A 13,535-nucleotide genomic window follows, 5' to 3' on the forward strand; every position below is an offset into this window, starting at 1 on the left:
TGTGCACACAGAAAATAATCATATCGCACCTCAAGAGAGCAGCATGTCGACGATTTGTGCCGCATTGGGCTTCTGAAGATTCGTGTAGTTCTGACCCGTACCCAAAAACGTCAAAGGCGCCCCGGTGTCGCAAACCAGGGTTACGGCTGCGCCCACCTTTGAGTCCACAGTGTCGAATTTCGAGAGAACGATCCCGTCGATGCTTCGGCCGCCACGTGTCGAGAAATCGGACAGGGCAGAATTGAACTTCTTAAACTGGTCCAGTGCATCGTTGCCCGTGAGCGCTTCACCAACAAACAGCACCAAGTCGGGGTCGTTGTGGTCTACCAGCTTCGCCAGTGACCTCATCAGCGGGATATTGTCTTGCATACGACCAGCGGTGTCGATAAGAACTACATCGTACGATTTCTGTGATGCTAGCGACAGCGCGCTCGCAGCGATAGCGCTGGCGTCTTTACCGTAGCCTTGCTCGAAGAGCTCCACGTCCAGACGTTGGGCATGAGTACGAAGCTGTTCCACGGCTCCCGCCCTGAAGGTGTCACAAGCGGCAATCATCACTCGCAGCCCTCCCTTGCGCTTCAAGTAGTACGCCACCTTCGCCAAGTTCGTGCTTTTCCCGACTCCGTTGACGCCGAGAAAAAGAATGGAGTACACTTTTCCTCGGTACTTGGCGGCCGATGCCTCCTTTAGCACGTCTATGGCCCTTCGTGGAAGCAGAAGACGACTTAGAACCGACACGAGACCCTCTCGCACAGCCGCACTTGTGGACTGGAACCCAGAGGTGGTCCGGCCAACCAGCACGTTTCGTAGTTGTTCACATATCGTGCAGACTACCTCCTCGGCAACGTTCTTTTCAAGCAGTTTAGACCGGAACTTCTTGTCGAGTAACCCAGCCACGTCTGCGTCAGTCAGAACTTTATGGCCGAGCAAGTAGCCGGCTAGGATGTCCTTGGTCTGGGTGAAGGTCCGTGAGATGAAGCCTGGAGCCGAAACGCCGACCTCCTCGTCAAACTCACCTGCGAAGGTCGTCGCTGTGGGGCTCCCGGCTGGAGATGGTACGGAGAAATCGAGGCTGCCCAGAGCGGAAACCTTGGACTTCGATGAGTCAGCCCAGAATGCCTCCTTCTTGGCTCCGTGTTCAAGGCGCTTGGTTGGCTTAGCCTCGCTGGGTCGCACCATTAGCGCCTTTATCTCAGCAGCGCTGATCAGCTCAGCACCCTCGTCCGGTAAACAACGGCACACCTCGTGTGGAGCAAAGAAAGGTACCGCCCCAACTTCCGCCTCAGCAACGCGGTCCCGAGTTAAGTCCAGAACAGCCTCTAGTAAGGCCTCCACTTGCGCCACAGGCTTGATGCCGTCGTAGGCGCCGACAGCGAATAAGCCCAGGCCGGCGTCGTGCTGGTACACTACACGTTCTTGCGAGTGCGTTTGGTAGTTCTGCCGGCCTTCCAGAATCACCTCCTTGATGTACTTCTCGATCGTGGCCGCCTTCGACCTGCCGAAGTTGACGTCTGCGAGGAGCACGCCGCCGGAGGTGAGCACCTGCAAGCCATCGATCAAGAGACTCATTATCGCGTTTTTCGACACAAATTTAGAAGAAGAGTCGCTCTGAAAGCGGTTTCACGGTGGCAAATATCAGTGACGAGGCCAGCAGTATCCTGTCTATTGGCTCCCACTACCAATCCTCACTGAAAAAAACTATGAGTGCATCGTAATCAAAGCCCTCCAAGAGAGTCTGTATAAATGGACGACGGTAGACGTAGTTTAGGGAGAGTACCAGGGATGCCAATAGGTAAAGGAGGAACGCGTGGAAGACAACGAGCGAGGCAGCCAGAGTGACCAGCCGTTTCTCTGTTAGCGCGCCCAGCCAATCAGCCAGCACGTCCACAGCGGTCCGACAATTGTTCAGAGAGAGAAGTCCGAGAATGATGAAGTTGGCCACAGGGTTCACCTGTCCTCCCCCAAACAGGACGCCTAGAGCCGAAGCGTCCACAATTGTGACCTCATTCGAGAAGACTGACATGACCGCGGAACAGAGCTACGTGAGAATGACGGCGTCTCCTCACCACCACCACGAAATAGACACTCATCGCAAGGCGCGAGAGGAGCTGCAGGCGGCCGCGACGGGTGCCTGCCTGCGCAGCCGCTGACTGTAGCCTTTCCAAAGCAAGCAGCTCTAAGATCCCACCAACCCAGCACTCACTATTTTGCAAGCCTTTGACCAGGGATGCGTCGGAGGCTCGCCGACGCACCTTATTGGACTCAAGATTGCAGGCGTGCACGACCTGATCCGCATTGACGAACGCACTCACATTGATTGTTGCTTGAATGTCCAGCATCTGTTGCGACACACCGACAGAATCAGAAGACCGACGAGTGACGTCACATATCGACGCCCACACGCACACCACGATGTTACGGGACATCAACACCGTAAAGAGAAGAATACCAGTCGCAGACGCCCGAGCCAGCAAGCTCCGCAGGTCTACAGTCAACATTGGCACGCGGAGGAAGGACCCCGCGACAGACATCAGACCGAATTCCAGTGGAATTACGAGTGCTGCGGTGAGTGCCGCTCCCAATTGCACCAAAGGTGGGTGTTTGCATCGTCTGGACTCCATATAGAAGAGCAGCGGCGCGCCAATATACAGGTAAGCGACCACGACGACTGCAGCGGCGATCCAGAGGCTCAGCTTGAGGCTGTCGGAGACCCGAAGCCCCTCGAGCAGCAATAGTTGAGGCAGCAGCAGGCCCAGGAGAATGACACCTGTGATGACGTTCAACGCTGACCCCTGCAGACTGTTGCGGATGAACAAGAAACCCACTATGCGGAAGCCACCTGACGGAGGTGCGAGGTTGACCAGACAGCAGCCAAGGCTTCCGTGAACACTGCGGCCCTGACAAGCATCATGGAGGAAAGTCGAGAATTTCCTGATGGCCTGGTACTCCAAGAAGTCCTATGGCGGAGGCGGTTTCAACGACAAGCACTGCTATGAGTTTGGGCATCCGCCCGAGGATACTGTCAGTAAAGTGCGATTCGCGTCTGGCGCCGGGCCAACTGGTGGGTGGCTACTAGCAGCCAGTTCGTGGGATGGCTCATTACGTGTGTGGGAGGTGCAGCAGGACGCCAGCAAAACGCAGGTCTCACAGACGTCACAGAGGTACAATTCGCAGGCCTTAGCGCTTTTCAAGCAGGAGTCGCCGGTGCTGAGCACGGCGTGGGCGGACTACGTACTGTTTTCGGGTCAATCTGATGGGTCTGTGAAGATGCACGATCTCAAGACACGGCAGGAGCAGCTGCTAGGTAAGCACGACGCAGCCGTCTCCTCTGTTGCTGTCAGCTCCGCCATGAATGTCATATTCACCGGCAGCTTCGATGGCACCATCCGCGTTTGGGATGGCAGGCAGCAGGGCGCTGTGCATACGTTCAACCCTGGCTGCCGTGTCTTCGATCTGGACACAGACAACCATGCCCTCGTCGCAGTGGGCTCAGAGCAGAAGGTTGTACTTTACAACCTTAATAACCCTGGTCAGCCTCAGTGGACTCCGCCTGTGCAGCTGAAGCTTTCCCTACGCCGAGTCGCTTGTCACCCCCACAGCATGCACTATGCTGTGGGCGGTACGGAGGGCCGCCTCGAGTGGATGCCCTACCAAGAATCAGACCGCAACGACGTATACACTGTGAAAGCCCATCCTACCGGCGCAGGCTCATCGGGCAAGCTGGTGCCGGTACACGACATCACGTTCCACCCTACCATGAACTTCGGAGTGTCATGCGCCAGTGATCACAGCCTATTCGCCTGGGCTACTGAGAAACGACGTTCTACGACGTCGACCCCCACCACCAGGTTCAAGCAAGTGGCAGAGACTGGTCGCACAGCAACTACCTGCGATTTCTCTCCTGACGGCAGTGCCGTGGCGTTTGGTCTTGGCTACGACTGGACGCGGGGCTACGAGAAGGGCAAGCAGTCAGCAGCGGTTTCCACACAAGTCGCCATTCGACTGGTGCCCTCAGACGATTTCAAGTCCGTGGTTCGTTGATCCAGTCGTCCTGTCGCAATAAAAACACGAATGCATCGATCAGACAGCGTCAGCGGCGGTTTCCTTCTTCTTGTCTACCAACTCGACGATGTCAGCGCGACAAAGCGGGCACTGCCGGGACTTTTCGAACCACTCCGAGATGCACGCTTTGTGAAAAAGGTGGAACTTGTTGCACGGCAGCAGCGTGACGGTTTCATCGCTGCTATAGTTGCGAAGACAGACAGAGCACTCCTTCGGAGGATCATTCGTGTCTGATGTCCCCAGAGGGATTGGTGCGAGAAAACTCGCAGCTTTGGTAAGCGTAGCCCTAAGATTTTCAGCGTCGTTGGGTACCGCTGAAGGCATCATTGTGAGCTTACTGAGGTACTGCTGGTACGTCATCGACTCGAGGGCTGCGGCAGTAGCTGCAGGCATCTTGTCCTGGCCTAGGGGACGCCGATGCCTGATGAACAGCAGAAGGCCAAAGATCACGAGTGCAAATAAGACAGGAAGTAGCATAATGGCCAGTTGGAAGTACCAAAGGCCTCGAGCCCAGTTACGAATGGTCGCATTCGGAATGGGATCTACTAGACACGGCTTGATCCCGTAGAGGAACCAACAGAAGTTGAATAAGAAAAGAAGTCGGCGCAGTATGGAGATCAATACGTTCCAGCCCTCCTCACGGGGGTCGCGCACAATTCGCAAACTGAAGTGCGTTGCAGCCATGTCAAGCAGCGTCTTCACAATGGTGGTCGAGACCCACACCGTTGCCCAGATAGCGGCGTAGTATCCAGGTGCATTCGAGGCAGGCCAGACACCTTTGAACTGTACCTGTTGGGCTACCAATACCGAAATGAAAACAGCCAGGTTGATGATGGAGAAGCAGCAGACAAACTGGCGGGTCTGCGACTCAATCCGCCGCATTTCTTGGGCATCGGGATGCTCAAGATCGAGGCGGGCAGGCATCGGACTCAAAGGCTCGATGCCGGCCTGGGAAGTCTCTTCTTGGGCCATTAGGGCTCGGGTGCATAAAGGTTGGCGAAATCTACCTCTTTTCGTGGCAGCTGCACAGCATCATAGCATTTAGCGTCGTGGGGCGTCACGCGTGTTCCAAACGGGATGGAATGGGCTGGGCGGCATTCCGACGAGCAACGGTGGCGCAAGCAGTCCCGTTGACATTCACTCCACTTGACAGTGTGGCCCCTCACGCGTTGAGGTCTGCCAAGGCGCTGGCGAGGATGTTTCGGATTCCAGGCCCAAAGGGAACAACAACGTCTTTCGGAGAATTTACCCTGAGCCGCCACCGAAAGTGATAAGAAGCGCGAGCTTTGATGGGAAATCTGGTGCCGACTAACCCCCGAGGGACTCCTACAGGAGACTCCAGCTCTTCCCTGTAAGCGCCTGCCTTGACAACGCAGCTCCTGAAAGTCGTGACGGCGCTCCATATTGGAGGTGCGTTTGTCTGAATGAATCCAGTAATTTCGAATCACACGAGTTGTTTCAACATTACTCACTGACGCGACAAAGAATGTCGTTCCAAACCTTAAGACTTTCCGCTTTGTCCGTTATGAGCCACAGACCCTTGCTTGGCCGGGATCTGCTTTGCGGGGGTGTCGTAGAGTCGGGGACTACAGCTACGTTAGGCACTAGGGCTGCGTCGGCAGCTGCCTTCCGCTTGGCAATCGCAGCTCGCAGCTGATTCGTGTCGAAGCCGCCTTTAGGTGCAGATTGTTTCTTCTGCACGCCACTGGGCTTCAAGCTCTCCTTCGTCTCCGGCTTCTTGATCTCAGCAAGGAACGCGACATTGGGACGGCTCTCGGCTTTTTTTAGCCGACCTCGAGTGTTCGGGTCCTTGATTGCATCCAAAAAGTTCGATGGCTTGGCGGGAGGATGGGGTCTGGGCGTCTCGGTATTCTTTGGAGAGCCTGGTTTTCTGTCTATAGCTGGATGCTGTTGTCTTTTGCGGATGGCCGCCATTAGAGCATCATGACCTTCTGCCATAATTCTCACCAATTTCGAGTTTTAACACTTAATGGCAAGCAAAACTCCCCTCACATCAGGCCAGCGGTGTATTACTTCGTCAATTTCGTCTGGTGCGATGTCCAGCCCTGTTTTGGCCGCCAACAGGGACAACGAAGTTACGATGATGTGCGCGATGTCAACCTCGCTAGCCTTCAGCTCTCTTAACACCTTCCATAGTCGACCTGCCATGTCGGGACCGACTAGGTCTATTCGGAAGAGCGCGGTACCTATCACAACTGCGTCGCACAGCCCCTCCACCCTCACATTCGAGTTGCTCCGGATGCAGTGAGCAGACGAGAAGGCTCTCGGCGAGAACGGCCTGCGCTTTCCCCGAGACCCCCTCGAATAGCAAGGACGCCTCCAGCGCTCGCACGGCGCAGTCGGCGCCAACTGCGGCCGACCGTACGCGTTCCGCGAGGTCGAGCAGGACCTCCGCACCTACCGCCTCCTCTAGCAGGTCACTGATGCGAGCAAGGAACGCTCTCGCCTCCTTTGAGGTCGACGGGTTCTCAAGCGTGAACTCCTGCAGACATTTTGCCAGCGTGAACAGTGAGAGGCGTGTACAGAACTGGTGTGCCTCGCTGTCTGCTAGGTAAGCCGCCACACGGGCGACCAGCATGGAGCTCTTCTCCAGAGTGTCCATTGCCATGTTCTCCGGAGGCATGTCGTCGGCGATGCTGACGAGGGCCTCGGTGCGTTCGGGCTCAGCCACGTCAAAGGACTGCAGGAAGATATCGGCGTTGGATGTTAGCAGCGCGCAGATGATGCTTAGTGCCGACATAACCACTCGTTCAAGGATATCCGACTGTTTCGACATGAACCCTACACTTACCGATGGAAGAATCCTGTGCATCAGATGATGATTGACGCAATGGATAAGCCTCCCACAGAGGCTGGGAAAGTCCTCAAACCGCAGTCGGCTCACGTAAAAGTTCAGGCTGGTGAGACTTGCTAGAACGGATTCTGGATCGTAACTCTCCAGCATAACAGCGGCCGCATAGATATGACCTGCGACATTTTACCTACACACACCAGACAGACCTGGCTTACCAATGGAGTCGTCGGCATCTGGGTGCCCGCTCTCCGCCCCCCCGAACTTCAGTTCGGGGGGGCGTGTGAGCTGTTGCGGGAGATGCTCAGATGTCTCAGGATCCAGTTCCTGCAGCGGCGCGCCCTCGAGGCAGCAGTCGACTGCCCCCTGTACACTGATGGAAGGGTTGGCCCAAGGACGCCGAAGATAGTCCTCCACGTTTTCGAACGCGTGGTTGCCGGGTGGCACCAGTGGGAGGTCCCACGGAGACACACCCCTGCGCAACGCGTGGTAGTATGGGTGCGGATTCGGAACTGCTGTGGAGGGGTCCGTCGAGTAATCGAGGACGCCATAGCACAGGTCATGCACCAGCGGTGGCATGCTGGAGCTGGACGGCGCTGCGTGGCATTTGAAAGTGGCGTTCGGAGGTAGTACCCGATGAGGTCGTGCCTCACTAATCATGGCGGTCTCCATGGTAGGGCGCACCTCTGGGTCCATCATGTCCAGCCTGATATCGAGACGAACGGCCTCTTCGAAACTCTTGAGGTGGCTAACGTAGATGTCTTTAAGCGTGGCCGCTAGGCGAGACCGCTTCAACATCTGCAGACCGCAGCTCTCGCCCACTTGGTGCCATGCGTTATTCCTATTCACCCTAGCGAATCCACCACGATGCATAACACCTCGAAAGATATCAAAGGCGGTAACGGTGACGGATTTCAGCTGAAAGTCCAGCGTCTGTGTCGCATGCCGAGTGCTCCCACCGGTTCGCTTCCCTCCGCACGCCTCCATGCTGCGTAGTCGGACATGAACGTCTGCACGGGGTACATTATAATTGTGCCCTATTTCAATGGATTATTGTGGCACTCCACATACTCGGCAGTTTACATCGCAGCTAGCCCGTGACAGCTCGAACTGCATTCACTATCGGTATGAGCACGCTCAGCACGGCCACGGCGCCCAGCACGACCCCGACCACCCGAATCCAGCGCCGGCCAGTGCTCAGCGCACGCACTAGCGGGTTCGCGATGGCAAAGCTGTGCTCTACGCCTCCCTCGGGCGTCGGAAGGAAGGGGTCCTTGTTGGGTTCGTTGCGGCCAATGCCCACGGGTCTGGCAGAGGCGTCGGACGCCGGCAGCACGTGCAGATCATATGTTATGTCCACGTAGTCATCACTCAGTGGCGTCCGCAAACGCAGCTGTTGGTTCTCCAAGATAGACCCTCTGCCTTCAATCGAAGTGCTGGTCAGTAGAGCGGAGAGGTCCAAGGAACTTTCAGCAAGTGTGACGTCCTCAGCGACGAGACCATGTGCTTTAAACTCCACAGTGACGTCCAGGTCGGCCAGTTCATCAGCTGCAACACTCTCCAGAGCGGGCTTACCAAGCACTGCATTCAGGTCGAAAACGAACCGCCAGCTGCGTTACCCTTCTGCCACTTGCTCACTGGTACTCGATAGAACCGCGGTGGTACCCCCAAAAGACAGACGAGTCCTGCTGCACGCCATTGCACGTGAGCCGCACGTATAAGTTCACCATAGACAGATCTGGTAGAAAGTACCCCAAGTGCTTTATGGGGCCAGGAACCAGATCGAGAAGGGCTTTGCCTTGCTCGACAATATCTGTAGCGGCGGTGCGGTCGTCCACTCGAGGTGCCGACTGTCGACGTTGTCGCAGCCCCTTTAGCACGCTGTGTGAGCTCTGCCTACACCTCACTCCCTCTTCCGCTTCGAGGGAATAGACTCGAGATGCACATTCTCCACTCGCCACAAGGCCACCCGCACCTCCAGCGGCGCCCCCATGACGCGGGTCAAAGGTACAAAAGGGTGAGCGGCCTGGAGGCCCTCCGGAACGAATTCCAACTTCGCGTTTACGGTGCAGTTGGGTGCCACACGGGACTCCAGAGGAATTATCTCTGTCAGTGTTGCTTCGCCAGCGTAAACGTAGCGCTTCAGCAAGGGAGCAGTGACCCGTTCAAGCAGGTTGATGTTGGCAGTAGCCAGATCTTGACCTCCAGCCGTGAATCCGATGGTAAGCGGCTCAACGTCCATATCAAACGGTATCTCGAAGGACTGGAAGATCACAGGGTTTCTGCCTTTGAGCGGGCTGCTCTTGTCGCACTTGCTCTTGCAGCGCACGAAAAAGTGGTAGCCAGGGGCCTTCTCCTCTGAGTCGAGTCCTATGAGGTTGAGGATTCCGCCCTTCTTGACCTCGTGTCGATCTCCTAGGTTAGCCTCGCGGGCGTCGAAGACGTGAAGATGGAAGGTGCCACGGACACGAATTGGCGTCCACGCCTCGGCCTGTTGCAGTGAGCTGCACGCGACCCGAACTTCTCCCGCAGGGGCTCTCGCGCTGAACATCCGGCACGGCACGAAATCCAGGGGAGCTTCAATCCCCATTGAATAGCCAGGCAGCTGAAATGTGCAGGCCGCAGTGCTTTCCAGAGGTCCGAGCGCGACGTCGTCTCTCTCCGTCTCCGACTGGGGCGCCGCCAGCGTGGCGAGCTGCTTTAGCATGAGATTGGCGTCGCTAGGCAGACTCTTCGACTTTCCAGGCAGGACCACTACGTCGTCCGTGACCACGCACAGGCGCTCCGTCGGATCCGCGATGAGGTCTCGGGCCGGCTGTAAGGGCCAGGAGTCCGATTTGGCCTGGGTTATTGGCCGTCGCTTCTGAAGAGCTGTCAAGGGTCCGTCAACCAAGGAGCCACCAAGTCGCAGGGGTGAGAGACCCATAGCCACCACCAGCGCAGCTGCTTGCGGATGCACGACGAAGGCGCCGAACCACACGGCGCCGTCTGCGAAGGTCACCTTCAGGTCGAGCACGGCCAATGCCTCTCCGTCGGGGACCGAGATGTCACAGGTCTGAGGTGGCTCACGGCAAACAAGGTGTGCTGATTTTCTGGAGGCGGAGGTCAGGTTCCAGGAGGCCTTCAGAGAACCCAGCTCGCAGATGTCCGCTTTCGCACCTCTAAGCGTTTTCTCTGCGGAGACGGAAAACGGCAGCAGCGTTCTCCGAGTCAGGTGCCGCTGGGGGAAGCGCGGCAGCGGTTGATCGTCCAAGGTGAATGCCAGCAGCATCATAGGAGGCGACTGGACCGGAAATCTGAGGACCGCCGGAGCCGAGTTGACTCCCATAGACTGCCAAAACCAGGTGCCCAACTGCACAGCAGTTAGCTGAAACGGGTGACCGGCCAAGCAAGTGCGGTCTGACACCAGCTCCACGTACATAGGCGGAGCATTCCCGTCCAGCAGCGCAACATCCAGGGTGAGTATGGCGAACCAGCTTGGAAAACACGACGGTCCTACGGGGTTGCTTGACACCTGTCGAGACCCCAAGGAAACGACCACCTTGCATGTAGGCCAAGCCACTTGGCCACCTGTCTCAATAAGCGGGGCGAAGAGGGCCTGCCCGATACATACGTTAACCTTCCTGCGTCGCATCAACACCTTAGTGGACGCCACAGGTCGGGAAAGTGACGGCAACATCGCTTGGCTGGCGTAGAGAAGATGGAAAGACCGTCCAGCGAAGCAGTCCACAGGCACCCACTTTACCGCTGGCGCGGATTCCTCCTGCGCCGATATAAGCGGCAGGTCCTTCGCTTTGAGATGGACGACTCCGACGCACTGCTTGGGTGCCGGGTACAGGCACTCAAGAACTCGGACGAAGTTACTGCCTTCCTCCCCTATGAAGGAGACTGGCGAGGCGTACACCTTCAGAAACAGCGACTGGCTTCCCACCTGCACCCCCGACAAGACCGTGTCGAGTCTTGCCTGGCGCGCGTCGAACGTCAAGCATCCTGAGGGGTCCGCCCGCGCCGCCGCTGTGTGCAGCACACGTCCTTGATACGACACCTCCACAACTACAGCCCGATAATCTATACTTGTGGGAGGCCTGGGTAGAGGCAACGGCTGTCTTCGCAGGAGGTTGGTGATATCTATGCCCTCGATGGCAACCAGGTCCAGTACCACACGGATGTCTGTGAGCTCCACAGCCAATGGAGTCGCAAGAGGTCGAACGGGCTCTGTGGGTGATCCTGAGGCCGCAACCATCTGAGCGCTGAAGAGGACCGAACCGAGATAGCCTGCCCGTGCCGTTCTTCGGTACTTTTCCGAATCGGGCTTCGTCTGATTCAGCCCAGCGAGGTCGAGGTCGCTGTGTGGGCGGGAGGCTTCATCCTCACACCAGTCTCTTTCTTTTACTGGCGAAGGCAGCGTTAATTCTAGGGTCGAATGGTGGGGCCGCTCCGGATACGTGCAGAATGCCGGCATCGGCTTCGGATTCGCGACGACTGTGCGGATGACTGGGCAGCATGTACAGCTCCTTCCACTGCGGCTTCATCAGAACGCCTGCCTTCACCTTCGCTGTCCTGGTTCAAAGAGGCCCGTCACACCCACTTCAAGGCGAAGCTGCTGATTACGACTTGTTCAGAGAGCGACTCATGGAGAAGGTCAACGAAAACAGCTGCCGCCGTCCCTGGCACCTCTACTGTCAGCGATTCTGCCCACACTGGTCCTTCACTAGACACGGTGGATGTTTGAACCATGGTACTACCTGCGCGGAGCCGTACAGCGGCGTTGGCGCTGGCTAACGACCCAGATGTTATCGACGAGGGCAGGGAGATTTGGGCGCCTTGAGCCACGTTGAGTGTCAGGAAGTAGACACCGAAATCGACCTGAGAGTCGTCAGCCGTGCTGCGCCGACCGGAATGATACGATGGACGCTCAGGAGCCACTGAGTGTCGTTTATCGCGGACTACGCGGATAGACACCACTGCGTTGCCAGTACCTGGAGCTTTAGGTAGCTGTGATCTCTGTAGCGTTATGGGAAATCTGTGGTGGAGGCGCCGAGCACCCACTCTTCGAGAGGCTGCGATTCAATCACCGCCAGTGGAACTACAAAGCTACCGATGACGGTGTCCTGCGGGCCCCATCGTCCAGCCTCTCGATGAACGACCTTCATCGCCACCTTAGTCGGGGCCGGCTCCGATTGTGAGAGAAAAAATGCACCCTTCACCATTCCAAGCAGACCACTGTCGGGCATAGGCCAAAAGGGCGTCACGTTTGTGAAAGTCAGGACCTCGTCCACCTCCCCACCATTCAGTGATCGGATCTTCGGCGCAGCGAATGATTGCTCGTCGCCTCCCACGCGAACGTACACTACGAGGTTCGGAAAACCGTGTGTGATCGACGCCCTGCGTGACAGGAACCCCTTGGCCGTACACTAGGTCCGATAAACGGTGGAGGTGTAGGAACACCGAGCAGGTGTCGCTCGCAGGCGTTGCGGCTTCCAACGGCAGGTGCTCTGTGCCTCTAAAGACCAGTGCCTCACCGAGGAGATGATCGGACGCATGAATCTCGCTCATGACCTGAATTAATAACTAATGAATTCAACACTCCCGCGGTTAAAACCCCAAAAACTCGAACTCAAACTGATGCCTCAAAACATCAGTCAGCAACCCTCTTTTTTTGGAGGCAACAACCCACAAAAAGTGCCAGATGATTCTAGAAACTATGTTTCTAGAACATAGAAACTATGTTCTAGAAACCAGACGGTTCACAAAAGTGCATGTGGATCCAAAGGTGCAGAGGCTTAGGAAATCGCATCATAAAGGTGCGTAAACCGTACAACTTACACTTTACATGATGGTCTTTCATTCGGCATGATCTCCTTTAAAGATTGTTAAAAATGATCTGTAAACAGACCCTGACATCTTAAACAAGTCAAAACCACGTTTCCAGATCTCCTTCTATGTCGTCCCAAGACGTGATGATGCTGTGAGCAAGAGTGAACAACTCATGCAATTGAGTAATTAGTTGTCAATACTAACTCAGATGTTCTCATGACCGTTACAAAACAGGTTTAAGCACACTTTCTGTGAACGATTGCAGGGCCGGACTCATCGTACTCATCCTTGGTGATCCACATGGAGGCGAATGTGGAGAGGGAGGAAACAATGGAGCCTCCGATCCAGACGGAGAACTTCCTTTCAGGGGGCGCCACCACCTTTACAGACATGGCAGAGGGGGCGAGCGCAGTGATGTCCTTGGTCATCCTCTCGCCGATGCCCTCGTACATGGTGGAACCGCCAGACAAGACGATGTTAGCATAGAGATCCTTGCGGATGTCCATGTCACACTTCATAATGGAGTTGAAGGTGACCACATGGATTCCCTTGGCCTCGTTACCCAGGAATCCAGGTTGGAACAGACCCTCAGGGCAAACAAAACGCTCCTTGCCGACTGAAATGGTGTTGCCGTCAGGGAGCTCGTAGGTCCTGTCTATGGTGTCAGACTCCTCAGCAGTCTTGAGCTCCTCGTCATAGTCCAACGCAATATAGCAGAGCTTCTCTTTGATGTCACGAACGATTTCCTTCTCAGCAGTGGTTGAGAAGGAATGACCTCTGTGATGGAGACAGGTGACCATGTAATCAGTGAGGTCGCGACCAGCAAGGTCCAGACGCTGCACAG

General features: G+C 56.3%; 8 protein-coding genes across 13 annotated transcripts; 1 reads left to right on the top strand and 7 right to left on the bottom strand.

Annotated features, from left to right (window-relative positions):
- Positions 1-30: 30 nt before the first annotated feature.
- KVP17_000449 (uncharacterized protein) lies at positions 31-1,569 on the bottom strand (the record flags this gene model as incomplete). Its single annotated transcript, XM_068522376.1, has 1 exon — positions 31-1,569. The coding sequence occupies one exon, from the start codon at positions 1,567-1,569 to the stop codon at positions 31-33; it is 1,539 nt and encodes a 512-aa protein (XP_068377811.1).
- A 106-nt stretch (positions 1,570-1,675) lies between these two features.
- On the bottom strand, positions 1,676-2,621 carry KVP17_000462 (uncharacterized protein; the record flags this gene model as incomplete). Of its 2 annotated transcripts, XM_068522532.1 has the most annotated exons (3): positions 1,676-2,038; positions 2,067-2,176; positions 2,204-2,621. In XM_068522532.1, 3 exons carry the CDS (start codon positions 2,619-2,621, stop codon positions 1,676-1,678), a joined length of 891 nt encoding a protein of 296 aa, XP_068377828.1. The 2 variants fall into 2 exon arrangements, with proteins under 2 accessions (XP_068377828.1, XP_068377829.1); XM_068522533.1 differs by having other exon boundaries at positions 2,067-2,621.
- A 313-nt stretch (positions 2,622-2,934) lies between these two features.
- Positions 2,935-4,041, top strand: KVP17_000450 (uncharacterized protein; the record flags this gene model as incomplete). Its single annotated transcript, XM_068522394.1, has 1 exon — positions 2,935-4,041. One exon carries the CDS (start codon positions 2,935-2,937, stop codon positions 4,039-4,041), a length of 1,107 nt encoding a protein of 368 aa, XP_068377812.1.
- A 39-nt stretch (positions 4,042-4,080) lies between these two features.
- KVP17_000452 (uncharacterized protein) lies at positions 4,081-5,034 on the bottom strand (the record flags this gene model as incomplete). Its single annotated transcript, XM_068522431.1, has 1 exon — positions 4,081-5,034. One exon carries the CDS (start codon positions 5,032-5,034, stop codon positions 4,081-4,083), a length of 954 nt encoding a protein of 317 aa, XP_068377815.1.
- Positions 5,035-5,526: 492 nt separating this feature from the next.
- On the bottom strand, positions 5,527-6,021 carry KVP17_000451 (uncharacterized protein; the record flags this gene model as incomplete). 2 transcript variants are annotated; one of them, XM_068522414.1, is made up of 1 exon in its annotated part: positions 5,527-6,021. In XM_068522414.1, the coding sequence occupies one exon, from the start codon at positions 6,019-6,021 to the stop codon at positions 5,527-5,529; it is 495 nt and encodes a 164-aa protein (XP_068377814.1). The 2 variants fall into 2 exon arrangements, with proteins under 2 accessions (XP_068377814.1, XP_068377813.1); XM_068522413.1 differs by having other exon boundaries at positions 5,527-5,997.
- Positions 6,022-6,042: 21 nt separating this feature from the next.
- Positions 6,043-7,899, bottom strand: KVP17_000455 (uncharacterized protein; the record flags this gene model as incomplete). 2 transcript variants are annotated; one of them, XM_068522464.1, is made up of 6 exons in its annotated part: positions 6,043-6,278; positions 6,307-6,847; positions 6,875-7,050; positions 7,075-7,470; positions 7,528-7,807; positions 7,834-7,899. In XM_068522464.1, 6 exons carry the CDS (start codon positions 7,897-7,899, stop codon positions 6,043-6,045), a joined length of 1,695 nt encoding a protein of 564 aa, XP_068377819.1. The 2 variants fall into 2 exon arrangements, with proteins under 2 accessions (XP_068377819.1, XP_068377820.1); XM_068522465.1 differs by having other exon boundaries at positions 6,188-7,050; positions 7,093-7,861.
- Positions 7,900-7,964: 65 nt separating this feature from the next.
- Positions 7,965-12,430, bottom strand: KVP17_000447 (uncharacterized protein; the record flags this gene model as incomplete). Of its 3 annotated transcripts, XM_068522342.1 has the most annotated exons (8): positions 7,965-8,484; positions 8,513-8,755; positions 8,782-11,220; positions 11,249-11,434; positions 11,463-11,897; positions 11,924-12,259; positions 12,288-12,369; positions 12,397-12,430. In XM_068522342.1, the coding sequence occupies 8 exons, from the start codon at positions 12,428-12,430 to the stop codon at positions 7,965-7,967; spliced, it is 4,275 nt and encodes a 1,424-aa protein (XP_068377806.1).
- A 497-nt stretch (positions 12,431-12,927) lies between these two features.
- KVP17_000461 (uncharacterized protein) lies at positions 12,928-13,491 on the bottom strand (the record flags this gene model as incomplete). Its single annotated transcript, XM_068522516.1, has 1 exon — positions 12,928-13,491. One exon carries the CDS (start codon positions 13,489-13,491, stop codon positions 12,928-12,930), a length of 564 nt encoding a protein of 187 aa, XP_068377827.1.
- Positions 13,492-13,535: the final 44 nt, after the last annotated feature.

Source organism: the organism of the source record quoted next (genome assembly GCF_019968985.1).
Source record: "MAG: Porospora cf. gigantea B chromosome Unknown PgB_NODE_174_length_31399_cov_157.423, whole genome shotgun sequence".
Lineage (NCBI taxonomy): Eukaryota > Apicomplexa > Conoidasida > Eugregarinorida > Porosporidae > Porospora > Porospora cf. gigantea B.